General features: G+C 55.5%; 3 protein-coding genes across 7 annotated transcripts in view; 1 reads left to right on the top strand and 2 right to left on the bottom strand.

Annotated features, from left to right (window-relative positions):
• The window catches only part of SPTBN5 (spectrin beta, non-erythrocytic 5), a 47,480-nt gene extending 44,064 nt beyond the window's left edge, over window positions 1-3,416 (top strand). The window contains exons 66-70 of the mRNA XM_077880744.1: window positions 16-66; window positions 300-393; window positions 623-774; window positions 1,377-1,501; window positions 1,535-3,416. Coding sequence (XP_077736870.1) covers window positions 16-66; window positions 300-393; window positions 623-774; window positions 1,377-1,429 — 350 coding nt within the window. The 3' untranslated portion in view covers window positions 1,430-1,501; window positions 1,535-3,416. The remainder of the gene's footprint in view (window positions 1-15; window positions 67-299; window positions 394-622; window positions 775-1,376; window positions 1,502-1,534) is intronic.
• PLA2G4B (phospholipase A2 group IVB) lies at window positions 1,530-12,764 on the bottom strand. Of its 2 annotated transcripts, XM_077880745.1 has the most exons (20): window positions 11,924-12,764; window positions 10,309-10,381; window positions 9,878-10,014; window positions 9,622-9,753; window positions 9,241-9,281; window positions 9,024-9,066; window positions 8,715-8,769; window positions 8,296-8,426; window positions 7,939-8,022; window positions 7,624-7,661; window positions 6,909-7,044; window positions 6,133-6,269; window positions 5,691-5,913; window positions 5,451-5,568; window positions 5,036-5,173; window positions 4,731-4,835; window positions 4,393-4,572; window positions 3,882-4,048; window positions 2,690-2,876; window positions 1,530-2,614 (listed from the first exon to the last, which is right to left on the bottom strand). In XM_077880745.1, exons 1-20 carry the CDS (start codon window positions 11,930-11,932, stop codon window positions 2,394-2,396), a joined length of 2,355 nt encoding a protein of 784 aa, XP_077736871.1. In that variant the 5' UTR covers window positions 11,933-12,764; the 3' UTR covers window positions 1,530-2,393. The 2 variants fall into 2 exon arrangements, with proteins under 2 accessions (XP_077736871.1, XP_077736872.1); XM_077880746.1 differs by lacking the exons at window positions 10,309-10,381; window positions 11,924-12,764 and having other exon boundaries at window positions 9,622-9,776; window positions 9,878-10,015.
• Window positions 12,765-12,920: 156 nt separating this feature from the next.
• Window positions 12,921-19,437, bottom strand: JMJD7 (jumonji domain containing 7). Of its 4 annotated transcripts, none has more exons than XM_077880748.1 (8): window positions 19,326-19,437; window positions 15,558-15,711; window positions 15,232-15,485; window positions 14,765-14,821; window positions 14,178-14,273; window positions 13,904-13,980; window positions 13,517-13,676; window positions 12,921-13,422 (listed from the first exon to the last, which is right to left on the bottom strand). In XM_077880748.1, the coding sequence occupies exons 1-8, from the start codon at window positions 19,387-19,389 to the stop codon at window positions 13,334-13,336; spliced, it is 951 nt and encodes a 316-aa protein (XP_077736874.1). In that variant the 5' UTR covers window positions 19,390-19,437; the 3' UTR covers window positions 12,921-13,333. The 4 variants fall into 4 exon arrangements, with proteins under 4 accessions (XP_077736874.1, XP_077736873.1, XP_077736875.1 ...); XM_077880747.1 differs by lacking the exon at window positions 19,326-19,437 and adding an exon at window positions 18,353-18,808 and having other exon boundaries at window positions 15,232-15,477; XM_077880749.1 differs by lacking the exon at window positions 19,326-19,437 and adding an exon at window positions 18,353-18,806 and having other exon boundaries at window positions 15,232-15,441.
• Window positions 19,438-19,499: the final 62 nt, after the last annotated feature.

Here is a 19,499-nt window from a genome sequence, read left to right as displayed (position 1 = left end):
CATTTATTTTTACAGTGCTAGAGCCTGGCAAGTCCAACATCAAGGCACCAGCAGATGGGGTGTCTGGTAAGTCTGAGTTGTGCGTGACACCTGCTTACTGTGTCCTCACTGGGTGGAAGCGGTCAGGTTGTTCTCTGGGGTCCTTTTTGTAAGGACTCCACCCTCCTGACCCCATCACCTCGGGGTTAGGATTTCAACATATGCATTTGAGGGAAGACACAAACATGCAAGGAGGCTGCTGTCTTCAGAGGCCTAGCACCTGCACCAGGGCTGACCACTGAGCTCCCTTTGCTCTGCAGCCCAGAGTCTGAGCCTGGAGCTCAGAGCCAGACCTGTGGGCTTCCCAGCTGAGCATACTGGTGAGACGGTGTCCAGCCCCGCTGATCCGCTCAGGTAGGGCACCTGGGTATGTGGGTGGGTGGGTGGGTGGGAAGTCCTGAGCCCCCAGGACTGATATAGCTGCTGCTGTCTTAAGCCAAGATCTGGAGCCTCAGACCTACGCTGCTAGGGTATGGGGTAATCCCCATATTGGAGACCCTCAGCAATAGAAAATCCTAGCACCCACCCCACTCGTACAAACCCCTGCTCAGTGTCCAGGTCCTGAGACTCCCTTTTCCCACAGGCTCCATGGCTGTCCCCTGACTTCCTCACTGAGGGGTATGCCTGTGAGTGCCGATGGCCAGCTGCAACCCTTGCCGTTCCTGCCGGCTGCTGGCCCTGCCCAGGCACCTGCCCCTGGCTCCTCATGCCTTTCCTGCCCAGGCCGGGCCCAAGGTACAGACTCCCTCGGTCTCCCCATGTGACTCACTCCATGGCCTCTCTTCCTAAGACAGAAGACAGGTTGCAAGCCAGCTCCCTCTGACCTGCCCTCTGCCCGCCACCTCTCCTGCTTTCCCCTGCTCCAATGGGAAAGGGGAGATTTACTGTCCTAGAGCAGACCAGCTATCAGGCTGTCACCCACACACACACACACCCCCACAGACTCAGGCACAGACAGAGCCCTTGCAGCACACCTGAGGGCAGCCACGGCTGCACAAGCCTGCTGCACAGGACCCACGGGCTCCGCTTTAGGATTCAGATGACCTGTTGCCTTATCCTCGATGGTGGCTTCTAAGGCGGCCATTTCTTCCACTGTGATGCTAGCCACATGCCCAAGGCAGGGCCCAAGAATTGGTGGGCCAGAGCAGACAGGTAGGGGGAATTGAGTCACAAGAACCTGTTTCCTCCCACCCACTGGCCTCCTCACACCCCAGTCAGACCTGCAGCTACCTGTCAGCAATCAGTATCCAAGTAGCACAGCAACATTAAAAGAAGGTGGAATGTTCGAAGGGAGGCCAGGCCCTGCGTTCACTCTGCCTTCCTGTTACCCCCAACAGATCTAGGCCCTGAAGCAAACCCTGAGCTGGCACCAACCAAGGACAACCTCTAGAGAACCAGAACAAGGCTCTGCTACCCAGCTACTCAGGACCAACTTCTGGAATAGACTGTTCCTTGTTAAGAGGCAGCCCTCAAAAAAAAAAAAAAAAAAAAAGAGGCAGCCCTCACCAAGATCACAACTTACTGAAGTTAAGCCATTGGCGCTTGTCCCTTTGGCTGCTCTGATCCCACCCCTCCTGTGGAACAGGAAGCAGCCCTTTGACGGAGAGGAGGACAGGGGTGCTGGCGCCACTGCCTGTGCATCCAGTCACCTGCACAGGGCCAGGATCCAGCAGCAGCACCCCCCCAGGCCATACTGGCCTCCTCCCTACTTGGAGAGTATAGCCCCAGTGGGGTATACACGGCCTGCTCTCCCTCTGCTAGCTAGCTCTGTAAGGTGCCTGGGGGGAGGTTTTTTTCAAACCAGTCCTTATTATGTGTAACCAAGAGCCCAGGGTGACCTGTCCTTCCTTGACAGCAATGACAACCCGCTACCACCTCACATTTATATGAGCCTGTGATCCACAAATCACTCTATTTCGCTAGGGAAAATGGTCCCCTGGCTTTGGGTGCTTATGCAACTGTGGTCAGTACTGCTCTGGGCCCACGCCGTTGTCCATGTCTACGTGAGGCTACCACCAAACCCCTGAATGTTCTCCTTGCTTGAAGAGGACACGTCTCTGGCCTGAGGAGACCAGGCCCAGCCCTGTTAAGCCCTCAACCCCCATGCCTGTGTAGGTGGCAAGGCTGTGGTGGCTGCGGGGACCCGTCAGGGTGGCGCTGGGCACTGACGCTGGCATAGCCATTCAGAGGGTGAGAGGGCCGGGGCCAGGCCACTCAGGCCCCAGAGGCTCTGGATGATCTGGCGAGTTGTCTCTGCCCAACTCACCCAGAAGAGCCAGGGGGCCAGGGAGTGAGTCTACCCAAGTGGCAGGGGAGGGGCGGTAGGAGCCCAGGCCAGCCGCCCTCCTGCGCCCTCACTGGGGGTGGCGCTGCCTGCGCTCCCGCCTCCGAAGCACAGCCGCACGCAGGGCCTCTAGCAGCTGCTCCCGGTTGTTGCAGATGTTGTAGTGGGTCAGGCGCAGCAGCTTGTCCGTGTCCTCTGGGCTGTAGGTCACCTTGGAGTAGTGGTAGGGGGAGTCGGAGGAAGATAGGTTCACCTCCCCCGCCGCCTTTTCCTCCGGTGTGCGCCGGATGCCTGGTGAAAGTGGGGAGCTTGGCAATGGGGCAGCCAGAAGGTGGGGGGGAGCAGGAGGAGGGGTGGGGGGCTCACCAGGGGCCGAGTACTCCTGGAAGGAGTCATCCACTAGAGGGAAGTGCAGCACAGCTGGGGCCTCGGGGCAGTCTGGGTCCAAAAACGAGTGGCACTCTCCTGGCTGCTGCTGCTCTCCAACGCTGGGTGAGATGGGTGGGAACGGGATGCCCTGCTCCTGGCACAACCAGCCCAGGAGCTGCAGTTGCTGCAGGGCAGGCACAAGTGCCGTCAGGGGCAGGGCCCACAGGGCTCTCTGGGGCCCCGACACTGAACGCAGAGGCTGGCTGAGACCCCTGGGAGTTAGAGCCCGGTTGCCAAATCTGACCGAGGCCCACCCCCAGGGCCAGGCCGGGGAAAGCGCCATGACCCTGACCGCCCCTCTGCTGCGCCTCCTGGGAGCTCCGTGGCCCAGGGCTGCTGACGGCTTCCAGCTTCCACAGCAACCTTCACTGGACCAACACAAAAACTCACAGCACAGGGTTCCCAAGGCCCAAATGAGGACAGGTGCCCCAAATATAAAATACACAGAAAACATTCCCCCCGCCCTACTGAAGCAGTTTGGGAAGCAAGACCTGAACGCTATACCAGCTACATGTCCCGGGCTTCCTCCCAAGCACTCCTGATGGAATATTCTCCAGGATTATCTATGACCATCTGGAGTTATTAGGCCCTTCAGGACCCCTTAGGACTCCTTGTATCCTTTGCTTTGCTTCCCAGCTACCTTAACTCAGAACCTTATTTATTGTGAGATGATAAAATCATGCACGTGCAGGTATTGTCTTAGCCATAAAATGCTATTATTGCTGGTCCCTAAATGTAAATGACACAGGAAAGCTATTTTGTAATGACAGTAAATCTAATGTCTGCGTAAATCAAGAACCAGAAATCTGAACTCTACCTTTTGGCTAACTCAAAATTGTTGTCATTGTGATAATCAGAACATGGTTTTTATGCTTTGTCTTATTACAGTAAATTTTGCTAATAGTTTAAAAAAGAAAACCTCTCCCTTGTCACTTCAACTTCCTGAGCAGAGTAAGTTCCCCTGGTGGTAAACTCATGGGATCCATATTCATATGATGTCACTGTCTCAGCCCCTAAGGGATGCTGGACCACATACTGGACTCGAAGGTAGATCTCCCCTAAAGCCGGAGCCAAGATGCCAGGCCCAGCTGGTGTCACCACTGCCTCCCAAGCCTGCCCCTTAATCCACCTGAAAGGCTCCTTGGAGGTTGTAATCCAGCGACAGGATGAGGTCCACGTCCCGTGTGGGCCGCAGTAGGGGTGGGAAGCTGGTGTTGATAAGGTAGCCAACATCCAGCAAGCAAAGGTGGGGCTCTGCAGGTGTCAGCTGGTTGGGGAGCCCATCCAGTTTGGTGGCTGGAAAGGTTAGGCGGGTGGGGTAGAAAAGCAGCTGTCATTGGTATGGAGCACAACAGACCCCTCTACCCTAATGCTAGCTCCTTGCCACTGGCAGAAGCCAACTCTGCCCTCTAGTCCCTGATCTCTCCTGCCAAAGTAGCCCTGCTACTTCCCAAGACCCCACAGATGGGCCCTGATCCACAATAAAAAGGAGAGGAAAACGGTTGCCAGTCCAGGCAGCCCAGTGAACTAAACTCAAAGGAGCTTAGGGCCCAGGGGTTGGGTGTCTGGACCAGGGATCTAAGGCTCAGGTGGCCTTGAGCAGACCTTGGAGTGCTGGGACCAGGGAGAGAAAAAGATACCTTTCCAGGTAGAGAAGTAAGGATGTTGGAAGTAGTCCTTGTGGAAATGGAGGCCATGCAGGAAATTGTGGGTGGCCTGGGCCAGTGGGCGCCGCGTCAGAAGGTCAGTGAAAAACTCAACAATCCTGCCAGTCCCAGTGGGAGGCTCTTCTATCTTTAGAAGAGGGACCTGCTCCTTGTCTGCACAGTCAAGAAAGGGGAAAGCGGAATATCTTTTAGGAAATGGGAGCCCCTGAACTTTTACCCCAGCTTCTGTGGACTGCCAAAGGCCATCCCACCACCCCCAGACACCCCAGTGGCTGCCTCTGCACCTCCTTACAAGGAGCCCAGGCACCTACCCAGGTTGGCCTGATCTTGTGCCCAGCGGTCCCAGAACTGACTGGGGTCTGAGGCCCAGTATAAACTATCCTGGAGGTTGGCTGCATATAGGTTGCTCCAGATACCTAAGAGAGGGAACATAAGGGGAACAGAGGGGACACAAAGGGGAGAGTCCCCCACCCCATCACAATCTGACCTTTTCCCACAACCCATCCTAGACCAGGACATGTCCCCGTGAGCTGAGAGATGGAGGCCTGCCGTCTTCCCCAGGCCCATTCTCCACACTACATTAGCTTCCCTAACCTTCCAAGCTCCTCCCTCTCACCTTCGAGGAAGCAGATTCGGGACTCAGGAAGCCGCTTGGTCAGGCGCCCCATGAAGAACTCAGAGCCGAAGAGCTCAGAGGGGATGAAGGCACCATACTTGGGAAAGCCAACCTCATAGGGGGAGAACTCACACCACTCTGTGAGGAGACCATACAGCTTCACTGTGGGGTTCAGAACCCCAGGATCCTCTATCACCACCAGAGGCTCAGGCTGGTCACAGTCACCCTGACCATGGACCTATAGATCCCAACCCCACGCCAAAGCCTGAGTGACTCTGGTAGGATGACAGTCTCTGAAAAGCATGGGACCTGGCCCAGAAGCAGTGGGTGTAACACCCACCTCCTCCACAGAGGCCCCACTCCCCCTCACCCTACCAGCCACAAGAGCACAGCTCTCAGCGCCAGGGCTACTCACCTCCAAATTCAAAGGTGCTCAGCTGCTTCTCCTTGGTGTTAAGGGCACAGTAGATGGGCAGAGGGTTCTGGCCGTGACTCAGGGCCTCTCGCTGGTCTGAGAGTGTGTGGTTATGGGGCTGGTGGCAGGAGAGGATTTGAACCTAAAGCTGTGGCTTTCTGGTATCTGAGACCTTTCCTCCTTGCTGCCCAGGGCAGCTCCCCATCTCCAAACCATACCCTGGCCCAGCAGTCCCCACACCTCATCGTGCAGCAGTGCCTCGCAGATGAGGGCCCACAGGTTGGTGAAGCAGGCCGGGTGGCCCAGGCGGGCACGCTCCCCCAGCTCCCGGTGGTACCGCTGCAGCTGGCTGGGAGAGAGTACACCCAACTTGCTCTTGGTCACCTGTGTCTTCAGTGACTCGGTCGGCCCTGCCAGGTCCTTCTGAGACCATTCCGGGTCCTCGTAGAGGTTGGCCAAAGCCCTGAGAAAAGCCAGAGCCCGGGCGTCACAGCACACCATGGGCTCTCCGTCCTAGGACAACAGTCTAGTAGGCACCTTCCAATGGTCCCACTGAGTGGCTCTCCCTCTGGCACGCCCTTTCTCCCAGCTCTCCCAACTGGGCCAGAGGCACCTATGGATTCTACAAGAGCCTTACCACTGCCACCCTCGGACTCCTGCACCCAACCTGCCGCCAGCTCACCAGGTGGAGCCTGAGGCCCCTGTGATATAGGAGATGCAATCCAAGAGACCCAGCTCCCTCAGTCCAGCCAGCTGTCCATAGAGGGAAACCATCGCCCGGATCCCACCGCCAGTGGCCATAACTGCTACCACTGGAATCTGAAAGCGAGAACAGCCACGTCAGTCAAGACCCGGTCAGGGCTCTTGGAACCAGTTCTGGTCAGGCCTACTAAGGAGGATCTAATCAGAAGTAGCCTCTCAAGGGTTGGGGCTTGTCTGGTTTTAAACACTCCAGGAAAAATGGGCAAGTTCCAGGCCTCATCTCCTCGCCCCTAGCCCCTGAGGAGTGTCATGATCACTTTCTGGAAGCCCCACAGCCACCTCAAGTCTCCCACACAGCCACCCTTTTTCCTCTTGAAAGGAGAAGTCGTTTCCCTAGGAAATTCCCCAGGCTGATCTGAACCTCCAAGGACTGCCCCGGGCCAGCAGGCAGTCCTCACTCTGCATGTCTCACGGACCGGTCAGGTTGGACCCAAGTCCCAAAATATGGACCAGGCCAAGAATCAAGAAACAACAAGAAGGAAAGTCAGCCCGGTGGGGCAGCTTACAATCAACCTCCAGGTGCCTAGTGCAAAGCTCTACATCTGATGGCATCAGGCTCCTGTAAACATCAAGTGAGAGGGAAGAGGAGCAGGGGCAGAGACAGCAGGCGGGGCCAAGCTCTGGTCTGGTGAAGATACAATCATTCAGCTAGAGCAAGCCTGAGGAAGCCTATCCAGTGCAGTTCAGTCCACAGACCTCATCCTCCTGCAGGTCTTCACCCAGCTGCAGGACCTGCTTCAGGGCTCTGGCCACCACCCGCTTCCTCCGGCTCAGGAAGGCCTGCTCCTCGGCACACGGTCCGCAGCCTAGACGCACGGCCAGCTCCCTCGGTCTGGCGCGAAGGAAGGGATCATGAGGCAGCTCTTGGCCTCATCACAGAAAAGGAAGCTGGGTCTGCTCGCCCTGAGAAACCCACTGCCAACCCTCACTCCTCTCCCCACCCCTCACTCCTGCCTGGACCAAAGTGTGACATGTGTGGATGTAATGGGGAGAAGGTGAACCCAGACCCATGTGGGAACACTTGGGAATGCAACAAGGACCAGAAATGCTGGTGCCTAAAAATGCCCCTCCAGGGTCCCAGGTAGGCTCCTTGGTGAGTCTGACCACCACAGATCTACTTCCCCACTCTGAGCTTTTCTGTCTTCCCCCACCCAAAAATGACTCCAGAGGAGACAAGAAACTCTTGTCTCCCACCTCTTCGTGGTGAGAAGCTGGTCTCCCAGGCATGTGAAGGGTGGGCAACTCCTCTCCATCTCATGAAGGTTAGCTAAGGCCCACCCACGATGACTGCCACCTAAAGGGAGCGCAATTTCTCTCCTCTGGTAGTTCCCTTGCCCTATCTGTGCCTCAACTTCAAGCACAGGTGGCAGCCCGCTCCCTCCCTCCCTGCCCTCTCCCAGCCGGCTCTCACCCTTCTTCTTTCCTCAGCTCCACCCTCATCAGGGGCTCCTGGAAACCATAAACACTTCAGTCACAGAAGTCTGCCATCATGTCCCTCTCATCTCATCCCAAGCCACACCCTATGATGTCCCCCATACTCCCTTGGGCCCCTAGCCATCTCCACAGGGGCAAGGCCTGAGGCTCAAAGGCAGGGCTGCTCAGAGGACCCCTCTCCCCAGAGCCTAGCCCAAAGACCCAAGCTCCTACCAAAGCAGGCTGGCCCTGCAAGGCCTAGGGCCTAGTCCTGCCCACACTTCTGACCTTCTTCCTCCGGGTGATCAAGTACCTGGGATGTAGGGAAGACAAGCCTCACCACTTGGCCAGAGGGCAAGGCCCTGAGGGGCACCTTCAGTTGCTCGCGAGGGGCATCCTGCAGGGAGGATGAAAGAAGACCTCAGAATCTCTACCCTTCTGTTCCAGCAAGGACCTCACCCATGGCCCAGGGAGTGAAATAAGCAGCAGCAGGAAGGGAGACAGGAGGCTAACGTTAACCCCACCTTTGACCCAGGAGGCCTGATTATGCCAGAGAGTGATGGGGCAAGGGACTCAGCATGAGGAGAGGGACAAGCTAGGAGGAAGTGTGAAAGGAAGGAGGGAGAAAGACCCTGTAGGCTCCGCCTCATATGAGGGAGCAGCACACTACCTGCAGAAGAATACCCAGCTCCTGCTCCCAGCAGGCTGGGCAATGGAAGCAGAAGGAGCCGGCACCCACGGAGGCATCCTGTGAACCCTCACAGGACCCAGGAACCACAAGTTGAACTCTGCCCTCTGACTCTGGAACAGGAACCGGAACAGAAAGGTTAGGCATAAGGTCTTGGCCCACAGAGGCCCAAGGCTGTCTTGCATGAGGGGTCTGGGGGGCACTTTCCTCCGCCCACTGAGAGGGAAGACTGACATGGGCCGAGGCTGAGAGATGGAGCCCCAGCATGGATTTGCCCCAACTTCTACTGCTGCCTATGAGAGCAGAGGGCAGCTAATGTTAAGGTCCCTGCCAGGGTCCCCTTAGGAAGGGGATGACAAGGATGGAGGGCTGGGGGCTATCCTAGTAGGTTGGGGACTTACGTTTCTGGTTCCCTGTCTCCTCCAGTCGAACGTGCAAGCAGGAGAGCTCCCGGGCCTGAGTCATTACGAAAGCCCCTCAGACTCGCACGCACTCTTCCCCTGTTAGAGCCCCACCCACCCACAGTACCCTGGTTTTGATCCTCAGCGCTTTATTACATTGGCCCTGAGTCACCAAACATTTGCTTGAGGTTGTACCCCCTTGAACTGAAATCCCAGGGGCCCCCAATTCAGCTCTACTCCCGAATCCCTGATGGGGCCCCAGGCTTCAGGCCCGGGAAGGAGAGTGGGAGGGAGGGGTTCTGGACTCACCACCAGGATGCCATTGCTGACAAGCTGCTCGGCACAGTCTGTCCTGGAAACAGCCCCCAGTGACCCTCGGTGCAAGTCCCGCTTTCCATGCTCTCACCCCTCAAGGACGACAGGACATTCCTCCACCAGTACTGGATGTCTCCCAGGGTATGCTGGGCTCTGTCCTTCCCCCAAAGAAGCACTGCCCAAAAGGAATTGCCCCATGGCCCTGACTCACAGTCTCTGCAGCCGAAATTCAACTTCTAGCCGCTCCTCGCCCTGGAGAGATAAAGCAGCAAGTTAGAGGGGTGAGGAACGTGTGTGTAGATTTCAATGCAGACGCCAGCTGGGACTCCTGGGGAAAGTGGAGAGAGCCAATGGCCATCTCCAGGGTGCTCTGTCCACCTTCTCTGGGTGGCTCCTAGAAAACTGTTACTGGCTTAAGGGCCAAGAAAGAGGGTCAGAGATGGCACTGTTCCTCTAAGGACAGCAGGGGCCTCTGGGATGCCAGGGAAGCCTGGCCCACTCACTGCAGAAGAGGGCCATGTACCCAGCTCCACTCCAAAGCATTTGCCCTCCCTGGGCTCAGGCTCACTGCTACCCTGTTGCACAGACTTGCCTGAGGGTTCAGTGAGAAGCTCTCTCGGCGGAACTCCCCAGCCTGCAAAGTCCCCACGTCAAACAGCACTGACAACATGGGGTCATCACTGGTCAGAAGGTCCTGGTCAAAGACTTGCAGCTGTAAGACATTCTGGAAGGGAACAGAGTAAGGGGCTGCAGGACAGAGGAGTGGAAAAGGAAGGTGAGCAGAGCCAGAGCAGGGAAGGAGGGCTGGCAGGGGCAGTGGGCAGGGCAGGGGCTGACGTCCGGCCCACCTTGAGCTGGCTATGGATTCGAAAGCGAAAGCTCTGATTCCAGATGGGATTTCTGCAGTTCTTGACTGTGCGAGTCTGGAGCCTGTGGCTAGAGGCTGTGGGCAGCCAAAGGCTTACGTAGCAGTCAGAGGGGGTCACTGTAGGAAGGAGGAACAAATGGCTGCTGATGGCCAAGAGCCCTACCCAGCCCAGCTGCCAGTGTCCACGACCTTCCATCACAGGCAGCCCTGGGAGGCTTAGAGACCCATGCAATGGAGCCAAATTGGGAGGCAGGAGGAGCAAAGGCTGAGGTGCTAGGAGACATTCCACCTAGCACCTCCTCTTGGCCCCCTCTCCAGGACCCCCTGCATGCCCAGTCCTAGCGTCTCTTCCCACTGCCCTTCTCCCACTCTGAACCCAGCTACATGGCCCTTCCTGGGCCCAGCACTCACCTAAGTCCTTCGAGGGCAGGCCATGGGCCTGTAGGACACGAACGGTGAGCAGGCAGGTCCCAGGAACCTTTGCCTGCAGAGGAGGGAGAGGACAGGCCTGCTGCAGGCTGCTGAGTCCAAAGGGACAAAGGCCAAAGAAGAGGCCAGGGTCACCCCTCCAGGAATAATCCTGAACCAAAGGGCCCAGCCCTGCCAGCCACCTGGCTGCACTCCACCCCGTCAGAATCCTGAATGGAAAGGCGGCTGTGGTAGCTCCTGATGATCCTGCCGACACTTACACAACACTCTGGGCCAGCTCTGGTCCGAGGGAATAATGAACGCCTTTACACACATTAATTTGTTTAGTCACACAGCTACCCTGTGTGTAGGGACTACTTATTATGAGCGATCCCACAAGGAAACAGAAGCACAGAAAGGCTAGTCACTTGCCTGAGGTCCAGGGCCAGGACTGGACCAGGCTGGCTCGATTCATGCTCTCTTAATCCCACCCTTACCTACTTCCAGTTCTTGCTATGGTATCTTTTAGTCTTTCTACCCCACATCCCCAGTTAACCCTTGCTAAGCAGTCTTGAGGTGGGTCTTGGGTGGCAGGACACCTCAGGGATTAGACAGCTACAGAGAGAGAAGAGGCATGTTAAGACCCAGCCTGGCCTTGGGTGCCTTGGTGGGGCTGCTGTCTGGTTAAACAGCTTAAATGGAGACATGCTCCAGTTAAGCAAACTATTTGGAGAGGCAGGAGTGAAGAGCACAGACTTGGTTTTTAGACAGCCTCTCCGATCCCTGGCCAGGAATTAGTTCTGGAAATGGGCCCTCTACTTGGGAGTAGGAACAGTAATTAGCAGCTCAGACCACCCACAGGTTTTCAAGTCCTTCAGGTGCTATAAGGTCAGGCTAAAGAGGGTCCCTAGGTAGATCCAACCAAACCCACGAACATGGGTCTGGGGATATAAACCATGGCAAGTATGCCAGAGAAGCCTGTACTAACTAATCTTTTCTTTCTAGCCTTCAGCCCTGCCTCCAAAGGGTCCTGATGGATGGAATCTAGGGACAGAGCTGAGAAAATTCATCTATCAGCGTCTACCCTGGGGGTCCCCACACTCCAAACAACTGAATGAAGAACATTGGAGAAGCCACTTTCTGGGAGCCTGAGTTCCCAGGGCCCAAATCCATGGGGCCAGGGAACTCTGTCTGGAGCTCATCTCTAGGGCAAGAACTCAAGACAACCCCTAATCCCTAGACCCCACCTGTTCCCTAGCTTCTGCTCACCACTCTGATTCAGTGATGGCCAGCTCCCCTCTCTACACCTGGAGAAACTCATCGCTCCTCTTAAGAAATAGTATTAACTTGGCAGGCAGGGGCTGGGTGGCTCAGTCAGTTACGCATCTGACTCTTGATTTCGGCTCAGGCATGATCTCAGGGTCATGCAATCAAGCCCCATATCAGGCTCCCTGCTCAATGGGGCGTCAGTTTGGGATTCTCTCCCTCTGTCCCCTACCCCACGCACAGATGCTCTCTCAAATAAACAAATCTTTAAAAAATAAAAAGAAATAGCATTAACCAGGCCCCAGGGCGATCAAGGGTCAGAATGGGGGCCCAGCGGCCTAGCAGGTCTTACCAGAGCCATGAGGCTGACTGTCCTCAAGAGCCACAAATGGCAGGCAGTGGGTGCAGGACCAAGGACTGCGGGCTTTTTAATCCAGAGCCAGTGATGTACCAGCAGGCCCCAAGCTCCTCCCTGGTCCCTCCCAACCGCCTCCACTCCACCCAAGCTTCACACCCACTCCGGGACAAGCCACCTGCAGAGGAAATGAGGAACCTTAAACCTATATGAAGACCCAGACACCCCCATGATGGGGGCCTACCACCCAGAAAGAGCCATTCCCTCCAGCAGTTGCCAGCAGCACCTATTCCACCCAGCCCTGCTCTTGTGCCTGGACCTAGAAGGGCCAATGACATCTAGAGAGCAGGGAGTGGGCCCAGGGGAGCAGCAAATGGAAGAACCTTGTCCCCTGTCACAGGGTCTTTCACAACCTCCAGTGCCAGTAGGACAGGAATGCCCAGTCCTGACTGAAGTGCTTGGCCAATCTGAGGGGAGTACCCCAGGCCCATCACAACCTGGCAGGGGTGTGGTTTGTTCTGTGAAACAGCCCTCTCAAGCCAAGTGCACAGCTGTCTCCACCCTGGGAGCTGGGTGGCTGGGATAAGGAGGCCTCCGGGTGGCATTCAGGAAGGTCTGGGTTGGTGCAGAGAGGGAGGGAGTCTGAATGTGGAGACCCCTGTGGAGGTGAGGGGCAGGGGTTTCTGTCCACCCCCACAGCCACCTGTCCTTGTGAGAGAAGCAGGGCACCAGACCCCAGCAGCTGCCTAGAGCTGGAGGTCAGCAAACAAGGCCAGAGCAAAGCTGGGTACAGCTGTATGGGCCGAGTCAGTGGGGCCCGCTTGCCTGGAAGGGCTGCAATTTCTCTCACGGTTACAGGGTCTTAGCAGCAGAGAGCTCCTCAATCCTGGGTCTGGAACCAGGCCTCAGCCACAATCAGAGGAACTCTGAAATGTTTCCAGCCCCCACCAGACCACAGAAGGAAACTTCGAGAGGGAGTCTTAGCACACATGAATCACAGTCATCTTTTATTATACATTTCCCTCCGTGCCAGCCCTTATGGTCCTTAAAGATCTTTCTCCAAGCCTCACAACCGTGGGGTAGGATCCACCATTTTCTCTGTTCTACAGACAGGACACCAGTGCTCCAAGGTGGCAAGTCGCCCAAAGCCACAGTGTTGGTGAGAGGCAGCACTGCACCTGAAGCTCCACTCCTCCTCCAGGACAGGCTGCTGCCTCACCAGTGTGGCAACTTCCTGGGAACCCACACCCAGACCTGTCTGGCCCCAAATTCCCCAGCGATGATCCCAAGGCAAGCTGGGCTGGCAGCCAGCACCCTCTGACTCCAGGTTGCCTCTGGACGTGACCTGGCCAGGGAGGGCTACGACCTTTCCCACCATTGTCATTGGCAATGTTCACCAGAGCTCCATCAGTCGAGGCCGGAGGCCTTAGTAAGGGAGTCAAGCAGCTGGAAGTAACTGTACTTAAGGTCATACTCCATGTCATACCAGTAGTTCACTGTGGGGGAAATAGAGACCTGAGCATGAAGGTACCCCCCCAACCTACTGCCTCCCCAACCCATCCCCCAGCTGCCCTCTGGGCGGCTCCTTACCAGCAATGCAACCATGGGACTGCTGGACGTGGTGGAACCAAAGGGCCGGCAGGTAGAGCATCTCACCGGCCTGCACCGTGCAGCAAAGGGCCCGGGCCTGACTGTAATTGGGGTACCGGGCCAGATCTGGAGCCAGTGGGTCCAGTGGGATCCAGGGTACCTGGGGACACAATGGATGCCAGGGAATAGGCCCAAAGGCCCCAGGCCCTCCAGCTCTATCCCTTCCAAAGGTAAACACCACAAGCCCTGCCCTGTTAGCACCAGGAGAGCCCAGACTTCGAGATCTTTCAGAGCCCGGTGCCATCTCCCATGCTCTATTGTACCTGTTTCTCCAAGATCAGGCTCCTACCCTCCCCCCACCCCAGGGCCCGGGAAGGAGGCAGACACCTTCTCCATGGCTTCTTCATCCACCATCTTAAAGGAGCCCTCCTGGGTTAGCTGGTATGTTGCTGGTGTGTACAGCTCTGAAACCAGAGAGAGAAAGGTATGGGGACATTCAAACGGCCTGCAGCTTGTCAGCTCCTCCCACTCGTTCCCTGAGCACAATGGCAACGCTGTGCCCACACCTCAGGTCTGGCGCACCAGCCTGCCCAGGGCCCCCACTGCCCTCCCTCTACCTTGGGCCACCAGCTCTCCAGCACTTAGAGGCTGAGTCCCCTACCATAGGGGATGAAGGGCCGGTCGCTGGGTGGATGTAGCAGGAAGCGTTTCTCCCCTGAGACCACACAGTAGAGGTTTTCGTAGTGGTCCTTATGTACTGCCAATACAAAGAAGCCCCAGTGGGCAGGGTTAAGAGGGGGCAAATGATCACATCCAATGCCCTGCACTTAAGACATGTGACAGATAGTATAACAGAAGAGCACAAAGCAGGCTCCAGGGGATGCGAGGAGTTGGGCAAGCATTTGGCATTTCCGATCTCTGCCTGCCAGCAACTGGATGCTCACCAGGTCCTGCGCTCATTACTGCCAAGAGGGGAAATTCAAGCAAACAAGGTTCTCCTGAGTTTACCCCTGACCTAGCTGGCCTATGGAGGGCTTTCTAGAGACCTAGAAGAAACAGTGCCCTCTACCCCAGTGCCATGGGACCTTCCTTAACCTGAGCTACAGGGAAGCCCTCTGTCATGTCCAAACCTCAGAATTCCAAAAGAAATCTCAGAGAATAGCCCATCTAACTTCCATCCAAACCCAACCTTCCACTCTTGGCCTCCTCTTCCCTCCTCCCCCACCTCTGTACTCCTTTGACACCTACAAGATGTCACTGCAGCCGCCTCTCCTAGCCAGAAGTTCACAGCATCAGGCATCTTTCCTGCAGATCAGAGGTTAAGAGACAGAGTTAGGAGGGGTCATTCTCAATAGTTAGGCTGGGAATAACCACCATACGGTGATGCTGGACCAGAACCGGGGGGCAGGGGGTTGCTGAAGGGAGGGAGAGAAGGGGCAGGCACCAGAAGCTCACAGGGAGGAGCAAACAGGGAGAAGGCACAGAGGAGGGTGAGCTCCAGGAGGGGTCTCTTCCCCTGGGGTAGAAAGGAGGGTAACAATGTTCAGTAGTTCAATACAAAGTTGTGGCCTGGAGACTTGAGCATTTAGTGCACAGCACTTGACCTTGAGGGCCCGAGTTTGGCCAAGTCATCACCAAAGGGAGAAGCAGCAAGCAGAGCTGACTCCTTCCTTCCCATTCCTTCCCTGCCTGGCCCATGCCATGCCTTCACTCACCTAGTGCCTCAGAGGCCCAGGGCACGTGGGGCTCTAGATCAGACAGCAGCTGGGGCAGCTCGGTGGGCAAGTTGGAACACTGCTTCTGCACATAGAGGACTCCCGGGTGCTGGGCCTGGCCCTCGAGCACATCCAGCACGCAGCTCAGGGGCAGGCGGCGCTCAGCAGGCATCACAAAGCGATTCCCTCGTACAGCATCTGCATAACCATCTGGGGTCACAGCCACACTCACCTCTGTGGAGCCCACTGTGGCTCTGGAAGAAAGGACTTTCAGCCTACCCAGATACCACAAAGTACCACCCAACACCCCCCAGGGGAGCCCCCACCTGAGATAAGGGAAGGACCACTTCTGCAGGGCTGGCCAGTGCTGCAGGGCGTTACGGATGATGCAGGGCCTATTGGGGCAGACCCAGTCTCGGTAGAAGTGCAGTGGAGTGGGGGGCTCGTCCAGGTAGGGCACAGCAAGAGGCACACTGAGCTCTGAGAGAAAGAGGAGGGTTGAGGGGCTGAAGCCAACAGCACCCAGTTGCTGCCCCACTGCCTACATAAGAGATGCATTCCCTGGGCAGGACATGCTGTTACCACTGGATAATGCCCACTGATGACCAAGGGATCCCAGACAACCAGGAATTGAAGAATGAGGGAAATTTAAGGGAGAAAGCATGAAGCACCCACAAACACATCGAGCTGGGCTATAAGAGTCCACAGGGCCAGGGGATGCTGCTTAGCCTAAAATCCAAACCGTCCTTGAGACCAGCCCTGTACAGTGAAACCTCGGCTTTCACACCCTGCAGTGCCCAACCTCCTGCCAGCCATCAGGAGATGCAGCCAGTTAGATAGTGCAGGGAGCTCCCGAATGAGTAGCACTGAGGCCCCAAGGCCACAGGCTGGTGTGGGTGAGTCTAGACTTTGGAAAGCACCCTCCAACACTGATACTGAGTACCTAGAATGTATTCAGCACTTGGTTTAGCCAATGTGGAGGTAAAGTGATGATCCTAGTCATCTCAAGAAGATTACAACCTAACTGGGGAGACAGATTGGCACACAAAACCATAAGAGGGAAAGCAAGGGCTGAACTGTGTCTCTGATCTTCCTAAACAGCATCAGCATCCTCAGACACTCAGCACTACCACGTGCATTTATGCAGGTCACGCAGTATGCCATCTGCGCAGATGTCTACAGTGGCCCTGTGTCAATTCTCCCAAATCTTAGTTCTTCTTTCTCCCTCACTCCTGTCACTCTACTGATGTTCTCGAAGTTCTAGTGATTCTACCTTCTGTCTCTTAAACTATACCCTCCTTTCCTCTGCCAGTATCTACCTTTAGATTACCTCCTCAGGTCCTCAAATATTACTTCAACGAGGCTTCCTTCCCTGACAACCCTTTTAAATTGGAACCTGTCCCCAACAATCCTATACCCCTTGCCTTTTTTTCCTTCTCTACCCCTTTTGTTCATCACCATGTAGCGCACTATGTATTTCACTTGGCAAAACTGTCCATTAGTCTCTCTTGCTACCATCAAATATAAGCTCCACGGAGGCAGGGATGCACTTCTTGTTCTCTGATGTATCCCTAGGACCTAGAAAGGTCCCTAACATACAGCAGGTGCTCAGTAAATATTGGCTTTCTGGTTCAAAGTCTCCAATATCTCCTGGCTGGCTGGTTGCTGTAGAGAACTGGTTCCCTTGGCTCAATTCCACTCCCTCTCAAAGCATCCCTCACCCTGGCCCCAGTCATCTCCTAAAATACAATCTCATCTTGCCATACCCCTAGTTAAAAAAAAAAAAAAAATCCTTTGATGGTTTATAAATTATAGTCCACTCTGGCATGCATTCAAGGTGATACATAATCATGATCAGGCCCAACCTACTTTTCCAGTCTGGTTTCCTCCTGTCTGGTGCCTGCCCCTTACCACACTCTCAGGTGGAGCCAAACTTCGTTCCTGCTGCTCAGACTGAAATGCCTTTCTCCTAGCATCTATAAAGGGTACACAGGGCTTGACTTTTAGTTTCATCTGTGAGATCCAGCCTGAATGCCTTGGCCCCAGTGGGAGGCCACTGCACTAATTTTCACCTCTGAGGTCGTGCTCTCTCCCTCAAGTCAGTCTGTACACTGGTCATCTTTGCTTTGCAGTCAGAAAGGAAACGTCTTTAGATCAAAAAGTGGAAAGTGGGGAAGTCTTCTCCAAGTGGGAAGATGCTGGTGGACTCAACAAAACTGAAAAGGAGAGAGATGGCACATATACTTATTTCACCGGCCAGAAGGAAAAGAGAGAACCTGCCAAGCTGATAAGGGAGCAAAGGGCCAGCCCAGTCAGGCCAGCCCATCAAAGCAGTCACATTGGGAAGGTGATTTGGGGTGCCATAAATCTCCCTCTTGTTCTCACTGGGATTCTTAAAATATGTGGAAACTTCCACTTTTTTTTCACCTTCTGTATTTTCTGCAATTATTTCAGCTTTACTACCTCATCAATAAAAAGACCTATAGAGAATGGCTACTGCTCCCTTCAGAGGCTTCAATGTGAGAGAATTTCAAAAGGGACCCAAACAATTCCTTTGGCCTAACAATTCTTCTGCTAGAAATCTAACCATCAAAAATACTCATACATGTGCACACTGGCCTTTTCACTGTTCCGTGAACACACCAGGCACACTTCCACTTCAGGAAGTGGGCCCGAGTGCCCTCTATCTGCAATGCTCTTCTCTCAAATGTCTGAATGGCTCACTACCTTCCTCTCCTTCTTCAAGCCTGCGCTCAAACATCGCTTTATCAAGGCAGACTACCTACCCTGACCATCTTATTTAAACTTAGAACCTGCCCCCTAGGGGATCCCTGGGTGGCTCAGTGGTTTGGTGCCTGCCTTTGGCCCAGGGCGTGATCCTGGAGTCCCAGAATCAAGTCCCACATCCTGCTTCTCCCTCTGCCTGTGTCTCTGCTTCTCTCTCTCTCATGAATAAATAAATAAAATCTTAAAAAAAAAAAAAAAAAGAACCTGCCCCTACCCCATCCCTGGCATGAGACCTCTTATTCTGCTTTACTTTTTTCTCCCACATTTATCTTCTAATCCATCTCTTCGACTGTATAATTAACTCATTTAGTGTGTCTAGCGCTGTCTGTCTCACCTGGAATGTAAGGTCCATAAGGGCAGAGATTTGTTCACTGATGCATCCTAAACACATTGAGGTGCTTACTATGGAGGTGCTCAAAGTATTCATTGCAGCATTAGTAAAAAGAAATACTGCAAATGACCTAAATATTTGTCAATAGTAGGCTGATTCAGTAAGTTACCACACTAGTACACAAGTGTGAAAAAGACTGAGGAAGAGGGATATGGGGTGGTCTTCAAAATACATAGTGCAAAAAAGTGTTTAGCAGGCAGGCTACCATTTGTATACAAAAGGAGATACACAGTTGTGCGTGTGTGTAGATTTGGAGTATTTCTGCTTCTGGGAGGATGCAAATTGGAGCCTAGAACGGGAGGAATGCTTACATTACAAATACGTTTTTTTAAACCACGTGCCTGTGTTGCCAATTAACGGTAAAACAAAATTGGGAAGGAGGGAGAGAGGGAACCAAGGAGAGAGAAAAATAAAACGAAGCAGGGGAAGAGCCAGGGATCACTTGTACAGTTGCCTACGATTCTCCTAAAGCTCTGCCCCGGCTTGGAGAAGTCCGCTCCTGAATAGTGTTCCAGCAGGGGTTCAGACAGGGAGCACCCAGGAAAGGCTGGGAGGGGCAAGAACAGGCCGCCCCATTATCCGGGACCCGCCGACTGTGGGAAACACGGCAGGGGGAAGACTGGCCCGGGCCCTGGGGGTAAAAGCGAAGAGTCACCCCAGAAGGCCACAAGGACATGCGAACACGGGAGCACGGCCGCTGAGGGCCCGGCACCGGGGCGGGCGCAAAACGGTGATCGCAGAGGGCCAGCAAGGACTAGGTCCCAGCCGCGGCGCTCCCCGAGGGCACCGACTAGGGCACCGATGCGGTCGGCGGCCCGGCAGGGTCAGGGCGCTCCCGACTCGGGGGCCCGGCTCCCGCAGGCCCTGCCCAAGGTCCCGCCCGCGTCCCGAGGCTGCCCTGCGCGCACCCACTCACCCCTGGCGGCGGCCGGGAATTCTCGTAACTCCCTCCGCACCGCGTCCAAGGCCGCCTCCGCCATGACGCCGCCGCCGCCGCCGCGAGGCCACGCGTCGGCCCCTGGAAGCCCCGCCCCCGCCCGCCGAGGCCCCGCCCCCGCCCCGCCGAGGCCCCGCCCCCGCGCCCCGGGTC

Source organism: Canis aureus, chromosome 32 (genome assembly GCF_053574225.1).
Source record: "Canis aureus isolate CA01 chromosome 32, VMU_Caureus_v.1.0, whole genome shotgun sequence".
NCBI classification, from domain to species: Eukaryota; Metazoa; Chordata; class Mammalia; order Carnivora; family Canidae; genus Canis; species Canis aureus.
Note: the sequence above shows the minus strand (reverse complement) of the source record. Positions and strands in the feature narration are given on the sequence as shown.